Here is a 14,930-nt window from a genome sequence, read left to right as displayed (position 1 = left end):
CTGGAACTAGGATCACATACCTGGACTGCCTCCAACACAATCAGCCCAGGTAATCAGATTCATTATAGGAAGCTCAGGGGTTCCAGAAAGAATGTTCCAAGAGCCAAACAAAGCTGCAAGCATCCTTGTGACCTAGGCTTAGAAGTCCCAGAATGTCACTTCCACTGTTGTCTTTTGATAACACTTGTTAGTAAAGCCAGCACAGGTTCAAGGGGAGGGGGCATTTGACCCTGTCTGTCAGTAGGAAAGACCTTTAATCCACTATAAGCTGTTAACTTAAAATGTTGTCTAATACTTCTGTTTTAGTTAGCCCTATACTGCTAAGTCACTTCAGTTGTGTCAATCTCTTTGTGACCCCATGGACTATAGCCCACCAGGCTCCTGTGTCCATGGGATTCTCCAGGCAAGAATGTTGGAGTGGGTTGCCATTTCCTTCTCCAAGGGATCTTCCTGACCCAGAGATGGAACCTGTGTCTCTTATGTCTCCTGCATTGGCGGGCGGGTTCTTTACCACTAGTGCCACCAGGGAAGCCCATAAACTGTTAAATTAAAATACTATGTCTTATACTTTTGTTTTAGTTAGCCCTAGAAATAAAGAATTCTATTTGGGGAGAAAAATACTCTTATCATTCTTTCTACATCCTAAAGACCTTGAATGCTATGTGCCAAAACTGATACTTTATTTTTTAAGAATAAATTAAGAAGGTTCTTTTAAAGGTTGTTTTATTCTTTCATTCACTCAAAAACTTTATTCTTCATTATATGACAGAAATGTGTTAGAAAATGATATCAACTCATACTGCAGTAAAAAAGCATTTAGATCCCACTGCTTAAGTATAGTCAGGTGGCTATTATCTAAAAAATTTGGAGGAGTAACAGTTTTTCTAGTCATTTTTAGAAATAGCACTTTTTAAAACAAAAAATTGTCATGCCTGCCATCAGTACACCCAGTGATGGCAGAAAGTCAGTATCCTGATTGGATCAGAGAAAATGCTTAAATTCTATTGCATTCGTTATTGAAATGGTAAAAGGTATCTTTCTAGTCTCTTTTCTACACCTAAGGTTCACTCTTCCAGGTCATGTTTCTCAGCAGGCGATTAACTTAGATTATGGCATACCCAGAATTTATTGCAGGTTTGTTGCCAGACCACTGCAGTAAAGTAAATACCACATTAAAGCGAGTCACACAGATTTTTTGGTTTCCCAGCACATGTAAAGACACTATGTTGTAGTCTGTTAAGAATGCAGTGGCATTATGTATAAAAAAAAAAGTCAGACCTTAATTAAAAATACCTTATTACTAAAAATGCTAACCATCATCTGAACCTTTGACAAATCATAATCTTTTTGCTGTTGGAGTGTTTTGCCTTGATGTTAATGGCTGTTGACTGATCAGAGTGGTGGTTGCTAAAGGTCACCGGCAATTTCTTAAAATAAGGCATTGAAATTTGCTGCATCAACTTACACTTCCTCTCATGTCCAGTTTCTCTGTAGCATGCAATGATGTTTGATAGCATTTTACCTACAGTAGAACTTCTTTCAAAATTGGAGTCAGTCCTCTCAGACTCTCGATGCTTCATCAGTGAAGTTTATGTAATATTCTAAATCCGTTGTTGTCATTTCAGTAATGTTCACAGCATCTTTACTAGGAGTAGATGCCATCTCAAGAAACCACTTTGCTCACCCCGCACAGGAAGCAACTCCTCATTTGTTAAAGGTTTATGGCAAGATTGCAACAATTCAGCTATATCTTCAGGCCCCACTTTTTTTTTTTTTTAAGGATAGTGTGTTTCATTGTCTCTCTCTCTTTTTTTTTTTTTTTAATATTTATCTATTTATTTTTGGCTGTGTCAGGTCTTAGTGGCAGCATGCAGGATCTTTGTTGAGCTGCATAGGCTTCTCTCTAGTTGTGGTGTGTGGACTCAGTAGTTGCAGCACATGGGCCTAGTTAACCTGTGATTGGGATATTAGTTCCCCAACCAGGGATCGAACCCATGTCCCCTGCATTGCAAAGCAGATTCTTAACCACTGGGCCACCAGGAAAGTCCCCAAGCCCCACTTGTATTCTACTTCTCTTTCTGTTTCCACTCCATATGTGGTTACTTCCTCCAATGAAGTCTTGAACACCTTAAAGTCACCCATGAGGGTTGGAATCAAATTCTTCCAAACTCCTATTAATGTTACTATTCTGACCTCTTCTCATGAATCACCAGTGGCATCTAGAATGGTGAATCTTTCCAGAGGCTTTCTGGGCTTTGCCCAGATCCATCAGAAGAATCACTATCTGTGGCAGCTATAGCCTCACAGAATGTATTTCTTAAGTAATAAGACTTAAGAAATTGAAAGAACTTGAAATTACTCATTGATCCATGGGCTGCAGAATGATGTGTTGTTAGCAGGCATAAAAACAATATGAATCTTGTACATCTCATCAGAGCTCTTGGTGACCAGCTGTATTGTCAATGAGCTGTGGTATTCTGAAAGGAATCCTTTTTCTGAGCAGTAGGTCTCAACAATGCACTTAAACTATTCAGTTATCCATGTTGTCAGTAAATGTGCTATCATCTAGGCTTTGTTGTTCCATTGATAGAGCACAGGCAAAATAGGTTTAATATAATTATTAAGGGCCCTAGGATTTTCAGAGTGGTAAATGAGCACTGACTTCAACTTAAAGTCACCAGCTGCGTTAATCCCTAATGAGAAAATCAGCCTGTTCTTTGAAGCTTTGAAGCCAGTCACTGACTTCTCTTCTCTAGCTATGGAAGTCCAGATGGCATGTTTTTCCAATAGAAGGCTGTTAGATCTGGCTAACTTGCTGCAGCTTCTACATCATAACTTGCTGTTTCACCTTGCATTTTTATGCTATGGAGATGGCTTCTTTCCTTAAATTCTGTGAACCAACTCCTGCTGGCTTTAAACTTCTACATCTTCCTCACCTCACTCCACCTTCATAGAACTGAAGAGAGTTGGGGCTTTGCTCTAAATTAGGCTTTGGCTTAAGGGAATGTTGTTGCTGGTTTGATTTTCTATCCATACCACTAAAACTTTCTCCATCAGCAGTAAGGAAGTTTCACTTTCTTATCATTCATGTTTTCCCCTGGAGTAACACTTTTAATTTCCTTCAAGAACTTTTCCTTTGTAGTCACAACTTGACTAATTGTTTGGCACACAGGCCTAGCTTTCAGCCTATCTCAGCTTTCAGCATACCTTCCTCACTATGCTTAATTTCTAGCTTTCGATTTAAACTGAGAACGATGTGACTCTTACCTTCTCTTGAACACTTAGATGCCAGTATAGGATTATTAACTGGGCTGATTTCAACATCGTTGTGTTTCAGGGAATAGGGGTCCCTGGAGAGGGAGAGACTGGAAACAGCTGTCTGATTGGCAGAGCAGTCAGAACACACACCACATTTATTGGTTAAGCTTGCCATCTTATGTGGGTGCGGTTTGAGGCACCTCAAAATAATTGCAGTGGTAACATCAGAGGTCACTGATGACAGATCACCATGACAAATAAAATGATAATGACAAAGTGTGAAATATTGTGATAATTTCCAAAACGTGACAAACACAAAGAGAGCAAACACTGTTGGAAAAATGGTGCTGCTTGAAGCAGGGTTGCCACAAACCTTCAATTTGGAGAAGCACAGTATCTGCCAAGCACAGTGAAACAAGGTGTGCTTGTATTACATTTTCTACCATGTTTCTTGTGTTGTTCTTGGCAGTAAACACAAAAACATTCTGATGACCACTATTGAATCATGGCTCAGTCGTTCATACTGCAGGAGAATTTCATGCAGTCCACAAACACTTACTGAAAACCTATTCCATGGCAAGGAAATAGTGTAATAAGGAAAAATGGGCCTGGTCTCTCATATCACGTTCCATATAGCATGGTGAATATAAAGACTGGGAAGAGGAACAAAGAGAATATGAGGGTTCGTTAATCCACTGAAATGCTGTATTCCTTGTTTATTCAAATGTTTATTAAGATTTTACTTTTACGTGGATATATTTACTCTGCTTAGAGATTTTGAGGTTCAAGATGCCTCTATGCAAGGTATCTGGCAAGAGCTTTACAGTCGAAATAATGTACACGAGATTTAAGTAATGGAAATTAGGAATGGAATTAGATAAAATTAGAAAAAAGTTTTTATGTTTTCGTATAAATAAGTCAGCTCTTTTAAGAATGAAAAGGGAATAGAGTGTCTTGTTAAAAAAGAAATCTGTTTTATATAGTTACCTCTTAACATGAAGTTACCTATTACGAAATGCCTTTTTTTCTAAGATATTATAGACATTTCATCTTCTTTTTCTTTTTTTTCATCTTCTTTTTCTACCTCTAAGATACTTCCTGAAGGTTTCATTTTAAAACAGTAACTATTATTTTTACTCAAATTTAGATGTGTGTGCTGATTAAAAGTGACTTAGGAAAATGGAAGTGTTTTCTTAAGGAAGCAAACATTTCATCCGGTTCCAAGTCTTAATTGCCTGACCATCCCTTTAGTATTTTGTTGAGGAAAACTAATTTTTGAATGAAGGGATGTCATAGTATAAAATTGTAAAGAAATCTTATGATTTTCTACTGTTTGTTAAAAATATTATTTATATCAGTTCAGTTCAGTCACTCAGTCGTGTCCGACTCTTTGCGACCCCATGAATCACAGCACACCAGGCCTCCCTGTCCATCACTAATAACTGTTCTTTTATCCGTTTGTTCACTGATACGTGATCCAAACCTAGATGATTCCCTGGCACCAGAGATTGCATGGATTTATAAAACAAAGATAAGCACTACTGAGTATCAGGAATGGACTCAGAACTGTGCCATGTGATGCTACCTTAAAGTTAGAATAACCTTCATTATAGCTGGAATAAATTTTAAGTTATTGTTCCTTTTTTGATTTTCTTATCTGGGTGCTCTCCTGTCAGGCCTCATCTTTTTTCATGTTATTTTTTGTTTACCTCCATCCATTCATTCATTTGCTCATTTGAGAAGACTTAAGTTCTATCTTCAGACAATAAATGCTTCTAGAAACTGTGAAGTAGTTACAAGAGGACAGTTGCCCGAGGTGCAAATTTTTTTTTTTTTTTAATGGAGCATGTGTATTACGTGGCCAGTTTCTTCACTCTAACTTGGTTATGAGACTGAAACCATTCCTCACTCTGCTTTATCATGCTGAAGAGGCATCTGAGGGTGAGGGAGATGGATGCTGAGTTGTCACATCAAAGGAAGCAGCATTATTCTAGTAGTATCCATCCTTGTTTTAACCTTCCACTGTTAGAGATTTGAGGTTACATAATATGCTTCATGTTCATAACTGATGTGCTGGAGAATTGGTGTTGAATTTATAGCATCAGCAATACAGAAAATGTGATGTATTTTATGGATGTCAATAAAGGAGTGACCTGTTCTTGTTCTACAGAGAGTGGAAATTGGAAGTCAAACACCCTTTGTATTCCAAAACAGGGTCTCAAACATTTTGTAATTTTTATGTATATATTGTTAGGAGTCTTGGAGCTGTTAGTTAATCTGTCTTCGAATACAGTGTTTAATATAGCACTGAATAAATGATGCCAGTTGTCAGTGGATGAGTAATTAACTAATAGCTCTGCTAGTAATTGATTTTTTTCTTCAGTAAAGCTGCATAAGCCATAATAATAATAACAATAATATCATCAAGCTGGAGAGAGGCCAGCAGACATTAGACATCTCCTTGAATGTTTCCAAGCAGATATTATCTTAATTAATAGAAAGTTCTTTGACCACTTCTTGTATAAATAATTTTGCTTGTATGACAGTGTTGATTGTGTTTTTTATTCAGTTTTATTAGGGACTATAATCTTTTAAGGATTTTTATGACTACTTTGTTAAGAATTATTTAGAGTTAATTCAAGCAATCTGTCACATTAATCTCAAGAAGTTCACTTTCCCACATAATTGCTATGGAGTTCTGAATTGTTGGTATGGTCCCAAATAATTATACAAAGAGTTTTTGATTAGTGATGTTTCCATTGCCACACACACACTATTCCTATAAATGAATTCAACAAAAGTAGCAGAACACAAAATCAGTGCACAAAAATCAGTTGCGTTTTTATATACTAACAGTGAACAATCTAAAAAGGAAATTGCAAAAGCAATTTGATTTGCAGAAGGATTAAACAGAATAAAATACTTAGTCAAGTATTTAACAAGTATATTAACTTAATCAAGGAGGTGAAAGACTTGTTCAGTGAAAACTACAAAACATTGCTGAAAGAAATTACAGATGACATAATTAAATTGAAATACATCCATTGTCGTGAATTGGAAACATCAGTATTGTTAAAATGTTAATACTGCCCAAAGTGATCTACAAATTCAGTATAATTTCTGTCAAAATCAAATGTCATTTTTGCAAAAATAGAAAATCCCATTCTAAAATTCATGTGGGACTTCAAAGGACCTGGAATAGTCAAAACATTCTTGAAAAAGAACAAAACTGGAGGGGTTACTTCCTGACTTCAGAACTTACTACACAGCTACAGTAATCAAAGCAGTCTAGTGCTGGCATAAAGACAGACACATAGGCCAGTAGAATAAACTAGAGCCCAGAAATAAATTCTTGCATATATGATCGGATGATTCTTGATAGGAGTGCCAAGGCAATGGAGAAAGGACAGTCTTTTTAAAAATGATGCTGGGAAAACTAAATAGCCACAGGCAAAAGAATGAGGTTGGACTGTTACCTAAGACCGTATATAGATATTAACACAAAATGAATCAAAGACCTCTAAGAGCTATAAAACTCTAAAAGTCTTAGAAGAAAACACTGGAAAAAAGCTTCATGACTTGATTTTGGTGATGACTTCTTAGACATAACACTAAAGGGGCCAGCCAAGAGAGCTTTTTCAGTCCGCAGGCTTGCCTCTAAGACATCCCACTGCCCAAGGATGCCTGCTATAAACTGCACACCCAAGAGGGAAGGGACCATAGTGCCAGAGCTGCTGGACCCATTTATAAAGTCAGCTTTAAGAAGGGCAAAGGCTGAAGACTGCAAAACCACAAAAGAGACTGAAGAAGGTGTGGTGTGAGACTGCCAAGATTCTGCATCTCAGCAAGCTCCCAGGTAATGCCAGTTTTACCCATTGACAGGTCTGTGGGCAGTACGTTGAACAGCACTGATATAAGAAAACAACTGTTAAGCTGTGGAAGCTACTCGTATCAAATGATTAGTGAAGCCATACTCTCTGCTCCTTGGCATCTTCCAGGATCACAGGCCCTGTGTGATGCCCACAGCGAAAACATACATTGCAGAGAAAACATGCTGATCTTGTTCACACAGAGTGGGAGGAAAGTTGCTGAAACAGCTCACTTTTACCAGAGAGAGAATGGTATTTCTAAGAAAAGAGTCAGTGCTCAGGTTTAGGGCAAGAGTATTTATTGGTGGCCTTAGGTTGGCTGGGTGTCCATTTGAAAACTGCAGACCTTTACCGATTAACTAAATACCATATATATGTGTCAGTATACTGTATTGGTGTTGTTCTTTCTGGCTATGGCAAAACAAATACAATATTGTAAAGTTAAAAAATAGATAAATAAACTAATTAAAAAAAAAGAAAACTGCAGACCTTTGTGCAAGTTACCTTTACCACCACCATCCTTCATGAACCTGAGGGAGAAATACCCAGGGGAAAGATGCTCTCTGATGACATTTCTTCCAAAAAGGATCCCGAATTGGCTAGAGGAGCTCAAGGTTATGACCAACCATTTTGGCATTAGAGTCATAGAACTCAAGAGTCACAACTCAAAACTAAGCCCCACAAACCTTCCATTTTTCAGAGACTTTATTTTAATGAATTGCCAGTGTCACCTGGAGATCCAGTGGCACAGGCAGGACTCAGCCCTAGCCTTCTACCTTTGTGTGCTTCTGGAGCACTCTACTGCCCCATTCATGATCTTTCCCAACCTTGTTTGGGCCCAACTCCCCTAAAAGTAGCATCTGTGTTTCAGTGCATTTTACAGTGAACTCACACTTTTTGAGTCTTGTATAAGTTTCAACATTTGCTGAAATGAGGACACTCCAAGGGGCTGCCCCTGGAGTGGGACTTGCTTTTTATTTTGTGAGACGACTGATGAGAGCCAGATAAGACACCAGGTTGATCTTAAGTTGGTTGGGTTTGAAAGGGTTAAGTAAAGTGCGCCCCCCCCCCACACACACACACCAATAAACCACCAGTTGGCTCAGGAAGATGCTCAGTGTCTTTATCAAGCTGGTAAGGGGAGAAGACTCTGGACATGTGAATCTTACTTTATCTTGACTCATGCCACAAGAAGCTTTCTTTAGCTGAAAGCTATTGTGGAGACTTATTCAGGATGGCTAATGGAGATTTATTAAGCAGTATATTAGCTGTGAGTTTTCCAGAAATGCTGAAAGTGTTCTGAAGACCATCTTGCAGTTTGCCCCGAGCCACCCAACTTTCTTTGCTGAGAGGTTTTACTATTCTGTGAAAGATGCTGGCACAGATGACTTCACACTGGTCAGGATTGTGGTCCCTTAAAGTGATATTGATCATGTAACATGTATTGAGTTGGCCAAAAAGTTGGTTTAGGTTTATGCATATGTTATGGAAATGCCCTAAGGAACTTTATGCCCAACCTAGTAGAACAGATGTTTAGTTAAGTGTATCAGAAGACTCTGGACCCAGTAGTTTCAAATGACATGAGAGGAGATCATCAAAGGCTGCTTCAGACCATTGTGGGCCAGTAAGAGGGATGTTTTTAATGAAGCCATTCAAAGCTAATCCTTAAAGATGAAGACTGACCCACATACAACAGTATTAACCATCACCTAAGGAAAAAGCTTTTTACTGAAGACTATGTCAGGGTAATGTATTTGGTTTGCACATGTGGTTATTGCCTTAACTCCAGTGTTATTTTTTTCTCTATGTACAATCAATGTAAAGCTGCATCACAGTATTTTAGTGATAATTCAGTGTTTGTTCTCACTAATCTCATGTTCTTACTCTAATCAGAGTATCAAAATTTGGTACTCTGATTAGCATAATAAAGCATGATTCGCATTGTTCATTTTCTAATTGGAGTACCAAATTGGGGGAAAAAATCACAATCTCTTAAGAAGAGGTGGGGGGAAACATAGGACAAAAGCTTTACAACATTGAATTTTGCAGTGATTTCCTGGCTGTCACACCACAAGCAGGCAGTTTGGACTTAATGAGAATTTAAAAATTTTTTACAACAAAGGACTATAAATAGAGTAAAAAGACAATCCATAGACTAAGAGAAAATATTTGCAAATCATTTGTCTGAGAAGATATTATAACCATAATATATAGAGAACTCCTAAAACACAACAACAACAAAACCCCAAACAACCCAATTCAAAAATGGAGAAAGGATTTAAATACACACATTTTCAAAGAAGATATAGAAATGGCCAGTAAGTACATGAAAAGATACTTAACATCACTAATCACTATGGAAAAGCAGATCAGAAGTATGAGATACTATGTTACACCATTAGGATGGCTACTATCAAAAAGTAGAAAAACAAGTGTTGGAAAGGATGTGGGGAAATTAGAACTCTTGTACACTGTGGTTGGGAATTTAAAATGATACAAACATTGTGGGAAACAGAATGGCAGTTCTTAAAAAAATAAAAATAGAACTAGTGTGTGATCCAGCAATTACGTGTCCAGATATATACCAAAAGAATTGAAAGCAGAATCTTGAAGAGATATTTGTATACCCGTGTTCATAGCAGCATTAATCACAATAGTTAAACATGGAGTCAAGCCAAATGCATTTATCTTGAGATAAATAGATATGCAAAATATGGACTATGCGTACAATGGAATAACATGTAGCCTTAGAAATTATGTGATATGCTGCAACATGGATGAACTTAGAGGTTATTATACTTATACTAACTGAGATGTCAGTCATTAAAAGATAAGCACTTTGTGATTCCACTAACATGAGGTACTTTGATTCAAAATCAGAGACAGAAAGTAGAATGGTAGTCACCAGGGTTTAGAATGAGAGAAGATTGGGGAGTAATGTTTAATGGCTACAAGATGAAAAGAGTTACAGGTATGGAGTGTGTGGATGGTGACACAACATTTTGAATATATTTAATACTACTGAACTGCACACTTAAAAATGATTAAAATGGTAAATTTTATATGTACTTCTCCACAGTAAAAAAAAATTGAGAAGGAGGCTTGGCTTGGGCTGAGCTAAAATCCAAATATATGTAGGCTACATGGAAGGTGGAAGGGTGGAGTGGAATGGGGGTGGAAAAGTGAAAGGCATGCTTTAAATAATAAAATCCACTTTAGAAATAATTCATTCTTATTTAAAGCCAAACTTCTTTTCTCTGTTGTGTGTGCATGTGTGTATATGGCAGATTTTCTGATATTTATTATGTAATTAGGATCTTTGTCATTTGATATGAAATAATAAGTGGTTTTTATTGAATAATGCCACTTTGGCAGTTTATGCTTTACTTATGTAGTAGCTTTCTATTGCTGCATAACATATCACCACAAATTTAGAGGATTAAAACGATGTCCAGTTATCAACTCATAGTTATGTAAGTTGGGAGTTCGTTTGAGCTCAGCTGAGTTCTCTGCTTAGGGTTTCTCAAGGCTGAAAGCAGAGGTATTGGCCAGGCTGGGCCCTTAATCTGAAGACTGTGGGGAAGAGTTTGTTTTCACACTCATACCAACAACAGCAGCGCCTTAGTGTTTGGCAGCTGGAGGTCTGAGGTCCATGTTTCCTGGCTGACTTTTGGCCATGGGCCACTCTGTGCCCCTGGAGGCTGCCTGTAGCCCTCTTCTGTCCCCTCTATCTTCAAAGCCAGCAGTGCAGTGTCAGGTCCTTCTCACCCTTTGAATGTGACCTGCCGCCCCGCTCCCAACCAAAGAAATTTTAAAGGGCTCGCTTATTTGGGTCAGACCCAGCTGAATTATCTCTATCTTAAGAACAGCTGACTTGCTACTTTAATTACATGTGCAAAATTCTTTCACAACCTTATTTAGATTAGCATTTCATTGATTTACCAGAGGAGGGAAATGTTAGAAGGCTATCTTTAGAATTCTATCAATCACAAATAGTATTTTGACTCACAAGAAGGTTTTGTTTATAGGTGTGATATAAAGTGCACGGGACTAAGATTCTGAAGATCTTGGGTTCTGTTTGACTATTTAGTAACTCTGATCCTGGACTGTAAGGCTCTCGAGACCAACGTCTGTGTCTTATTCATCTTTATAAGCCTACTACCTGGCTCAGAGTCTGGCATGTAGCAGGAACTTAGAACATGTTAAGTCACCCTGAGATAATTTTACCTCTCTGTGGTTTAATCTTCCTTCATGAAAGAGCTCTTATGAGTTAAAACAGAGACGGTTAAAGCATGTGTAAATCTATGAAAATTCTAAACCATTACTGTAGGGACAGTGTACATCCTCCCCAAATCCCTTTTCTTTGTTCTGTTTTAAAAATATTTTTTTATATTTATTTGGTTGCACCAGATCTTACTTGGAGCATGTACAATTTAGTTCCGTGACCAGGGATCAAACCTGGGTCCCCTGCATTGGGAGCGGAGACCTAACCACTAGACCGCAGGGAAGTCCCTCATTTTTTAAATCTACCATTTCACTGAACTTTTTCAAGAACTTTGAGAATTAATACAAGTACTATGAACTTTTATACAAGGAAAGTAAACTGACATAACTTGACTAGGGTCACCTACTCATAAGAAACAAAGCTAGAAATTTGAATCCGGTCCAGCATATAAATGCAGTTTTTACTTGCCAGTTAATGATTTTTTTCATTAAAAAAATAAAATTTTAAGAGAAAGTGTTGTACCATTGATACTTAGAATTGTAAGGGATTAAATCAGACAAGTAAAGTAAATCATAAATTGTTTTCCTTAGAACTTATTTAGTCATGTGCATTTTGCTCATGTTCATCTATTGATTTTTCTCCAATTTTTTTCTGTAAACCCTTACTCTATGTAACATAGCCTCTTTTAATTCTATATGTAGTGGTAACAGAAATCCTCTTGAATAAATTACAGAAGTGAATAAATAGAAGAGAGAACCAACATGAAGTCCTCTTAGCCAGTGCTATCATGTGCATTTGTGCGTGCATCCGTATCATTTCTTCTCTTGAAGAAACAAAGTCATTTCTATTTTTTTTTATTCTGTTTTTCTTTTGTTGTTGGTACTGCTGATTTTTACTGTTGAGTAAAATCCAGGGTCAAAATCCCAAGAGTACAGTGCTTCTTAATTCAAGAACTTTGACCTCAAAATGGGAGACAGACCACACTGGTGCTATAGATTCTTGTTTCTGTTGGTTCTACAAGGAAGGCCTTTTCGGATTCTGGAATGAAATGGTGGCTTTTTTTTCATATGCGAAGCATACTAATCTAGGTATTAAGGACTTTGTTTTATGTCTGGTATCAAACTGGCTCCTTGGTTTTAGTGAGTTTAAGTGATAGATACCTAGGCCTTGTACTGTTTGGGTTTGGGGTTAGAGAGGTAGATTAGAAGGAGATGGAACCAAAGAAAATCTTCCAGAGTCCAGTTCACAAGCCCTTCAGCTGTTTGTTCAAACCAAAGCCTGGTATCACAGACCAGAGCCACTCACCCGAGTGGGTTCCCCAGTTGTGTGATTGATGGGTGATCTGGTGGTTAAGCTGAACATGCATATTGGAACTTTGCTTTCTTCATTTCTGCTTCATTGTCTTACCCTTGACCAGACAAATAGGATTCCAACTGATAAACTGGGGTTGTACTGTGAAGTACAACCAAGACTACCAATAAGTCTAAGGCTTGGTGCAGTGATTTCTCTCTGGAAAAACTTAGAGATCATATAGTTAACTGAGAATATGGCCTCAGGGGAATTTTAAGTTATTACGGAAAAGTTATATTTAAGTAGTACTTCCAGTTAATGTAATTGCGATGAAATTTTCTCTTTTGATTTTGGCTTTTAGCACTGTGAAGTACAGTGCTAAAAAGGCTCAATAGAGAAGTGGTTGTACCCTGATTCAATAGGTATTTGAAACATTGTCTTTAGTATCATAAGTTTGGAACTTTGCTAGGCACAGCTACTTAAAATTCCTCATGATTTCTTTGGGTTCCCCCTCCGCCCCCCCCCCCCGCAACTTTGACTAAAGTGTATATGTTACAGAATACAAAAAAATGTGTATTTTATTTTGCTACTAAGACATTGCCTTATAATTCAGTTTAGCTCAGTCAACACATAATTATGGCTGTTTGCTCACTTAAAGAACATGGCCAACTCACAGAAGGATTTTAGACAATCTTCTACAAGTGCGCTTTTGGGAGGAATCAATATTTCTTTACTTGAAACCAACTCTGATTTCCTCGTTTTCCATTCTTTGTGCAGTTAGTTTCTCTGTGGTTTAGGATTATGAACTAAGAAACAATTTTTCTGTTTCAGTATGAAATTTAATGCAAATCTTTCTTGTGTATTCAGCGGCCATTGCAGTCATTTGGACAGACAGGAAAAAGGTCTAAGGTATAGTAAATATTTTGTGCTGGCATGCCAAGGGCCTTCCCTCATGCTTGATGAATCTTTGTTTTCATACAGCGCTGCATTCAGTTTAGTTTTGTCACATTTCGTTTGGGGCAGAAAGCTTATTTTGTTTTATTTGGGGTTTTTGTCTTGCCTAGTCGCTTTTGTGCATTGCTTTTATATCTTTAACGGTTCTTTATCTGTAGAGAAAATGGCTCTCATCATTCTTTGGGTTTTGAGATTGAAGTTACTCCCATTCTTGCTGTTGCTATTATTTTTAAAACTGCAGTTATTGTTTTCCCTCATAACAAAGAGTTTTAATGGTATTTAATGATATATTTAACTTGCACATTTCACCTACATCTATACACAGCAGAAACTATTATAAAGAAACTTAAACTCTAGCCCTAGATTTATGAAATGTAGCGTTAATTTTAAATACTTTTCTTCAGTCAAGCTCAAAGTTAAAGCTAGTTCGGAGCCTTGCAGTATGTGAAGAATCTCCACCACCCCCTACAGCAGAGATATCACAGGAGAACCAGGTAAAAAAAAAAAAACGCACCAAAACAATAAACAAAACAAAACAATTATTATTCAAAGATACAATGGAAAAAGCCTGCTTCCTGGAGAATATTTTTTCATAATGTTAAATAAAAGTTGTATGTGCATGTACATGTGTTGTATATGTTTTTACTGAGTAAAACTACCAATAAGTCTAAGGCTTGGTGCAGTGATTTCTCTGTGGAAAAACTTACAGATCATATAGTTAACTGAGAATATGGCTTCAGGGGAATTTTAAGTTATTATGGAAAAGTTATATTTAAGTAGTACTTCCAGGTAATGTAATTGCGATGAAATTTGCCCTTTTGATTTTGGCTTTTAAAAATTTGTCAGACACCTTTTAAGTGTGAAGAGGAGACTACCCAAGACTTCCGCTTGATATGTATCATTTTGCTTAACCTGAATGCATGGTGAAGCCAGTCTTCATAATAGCTTGGCTCTAATAGTTGTCTAATATTTCTTATTCTGTTGTTTAGAAAGTATCGAACTACTGAGGCTCAACAAATATTTTGGTTTTTTGCTTTTTATATACTTTTTTAATGCTATGACTTTACTTTTCTGTTAATCTTCGCTACAGATTGATCTTTGTCTTACGTTACACTTGTACATTTACATATAATTATTTTTGGACCCTTTAACGATGTTTATTAGTGTGATAACTTTGGCTGTTTGTGGCTTGTTCTACTTTAAGAGTTTAAATAACCTGAAGTCCCCCTGTATCCTCACAATTAATTTCCAAAGAATTGAGGTGGTATTTTGGTTAAGAGAGATGATTGAATAAAGGAAAAAGAGAAAAAAGAACTATGACAGGTTGTATGCCC

At 37.2% G+C, this 14,930-nt stretch overlaps 1 protein-coding gene across 50 annotated transcripts in view; it reads left to right on the top strand.

Moving 5' to 3' along the window:
- The window catches only part of R3HDM1 (R3H domain containing 1), a 150,727-nt gene that overhangs the window by 61,849 nt on the left and 73,948 nt on the right, over positions 1-14,930 (top strand). For 11 of the 50 annotated variants that reach the window (XM_081579179.1, XM_081579177.1, XM_081579175.1 and 8 more), the window contains 2 exons: positions 13,510-13,551; positions 14,001-14,090. The exons of the other annotated variants lie outside the window; for them this stretch is intronic. Coding sequence is in view for 7 of the 11 variants with exons in the window: in XM_081579135.1 (XP_081435261.1) it covers positions 13,510-13,551; positions 14,001-14,090 (132 nt within the window). In the remaining 4 variants the exon portion in view is untranslated. The remainder of the gene's footprint in view (positions 1-13,509; positions 13,552-14,000; positions 14,091-14,930) is intronic. 50 annotated transcript variants of the gene reach the window in all.

Source organism: Giraffa tippelskirchi, chromosome 3, assembly GCF_054371585.1.
Source record: "Giraffa tippelskirchi isolate mGirTip1 chromosome 3, T2T-mGirTip1v1.2.pri, whole genome shotgun sequence".
Taxonomy (NCBI): domain Eukaryota; kingdom Metazoa; phylum Chordata; class Mammalia; order Artiodactyla; family Giraffidae; genus Giraffa; species Giraffa tippelskirchi.
This window is presented reverse-complemented; position numbering and strand designations above follow the sequence as displayed.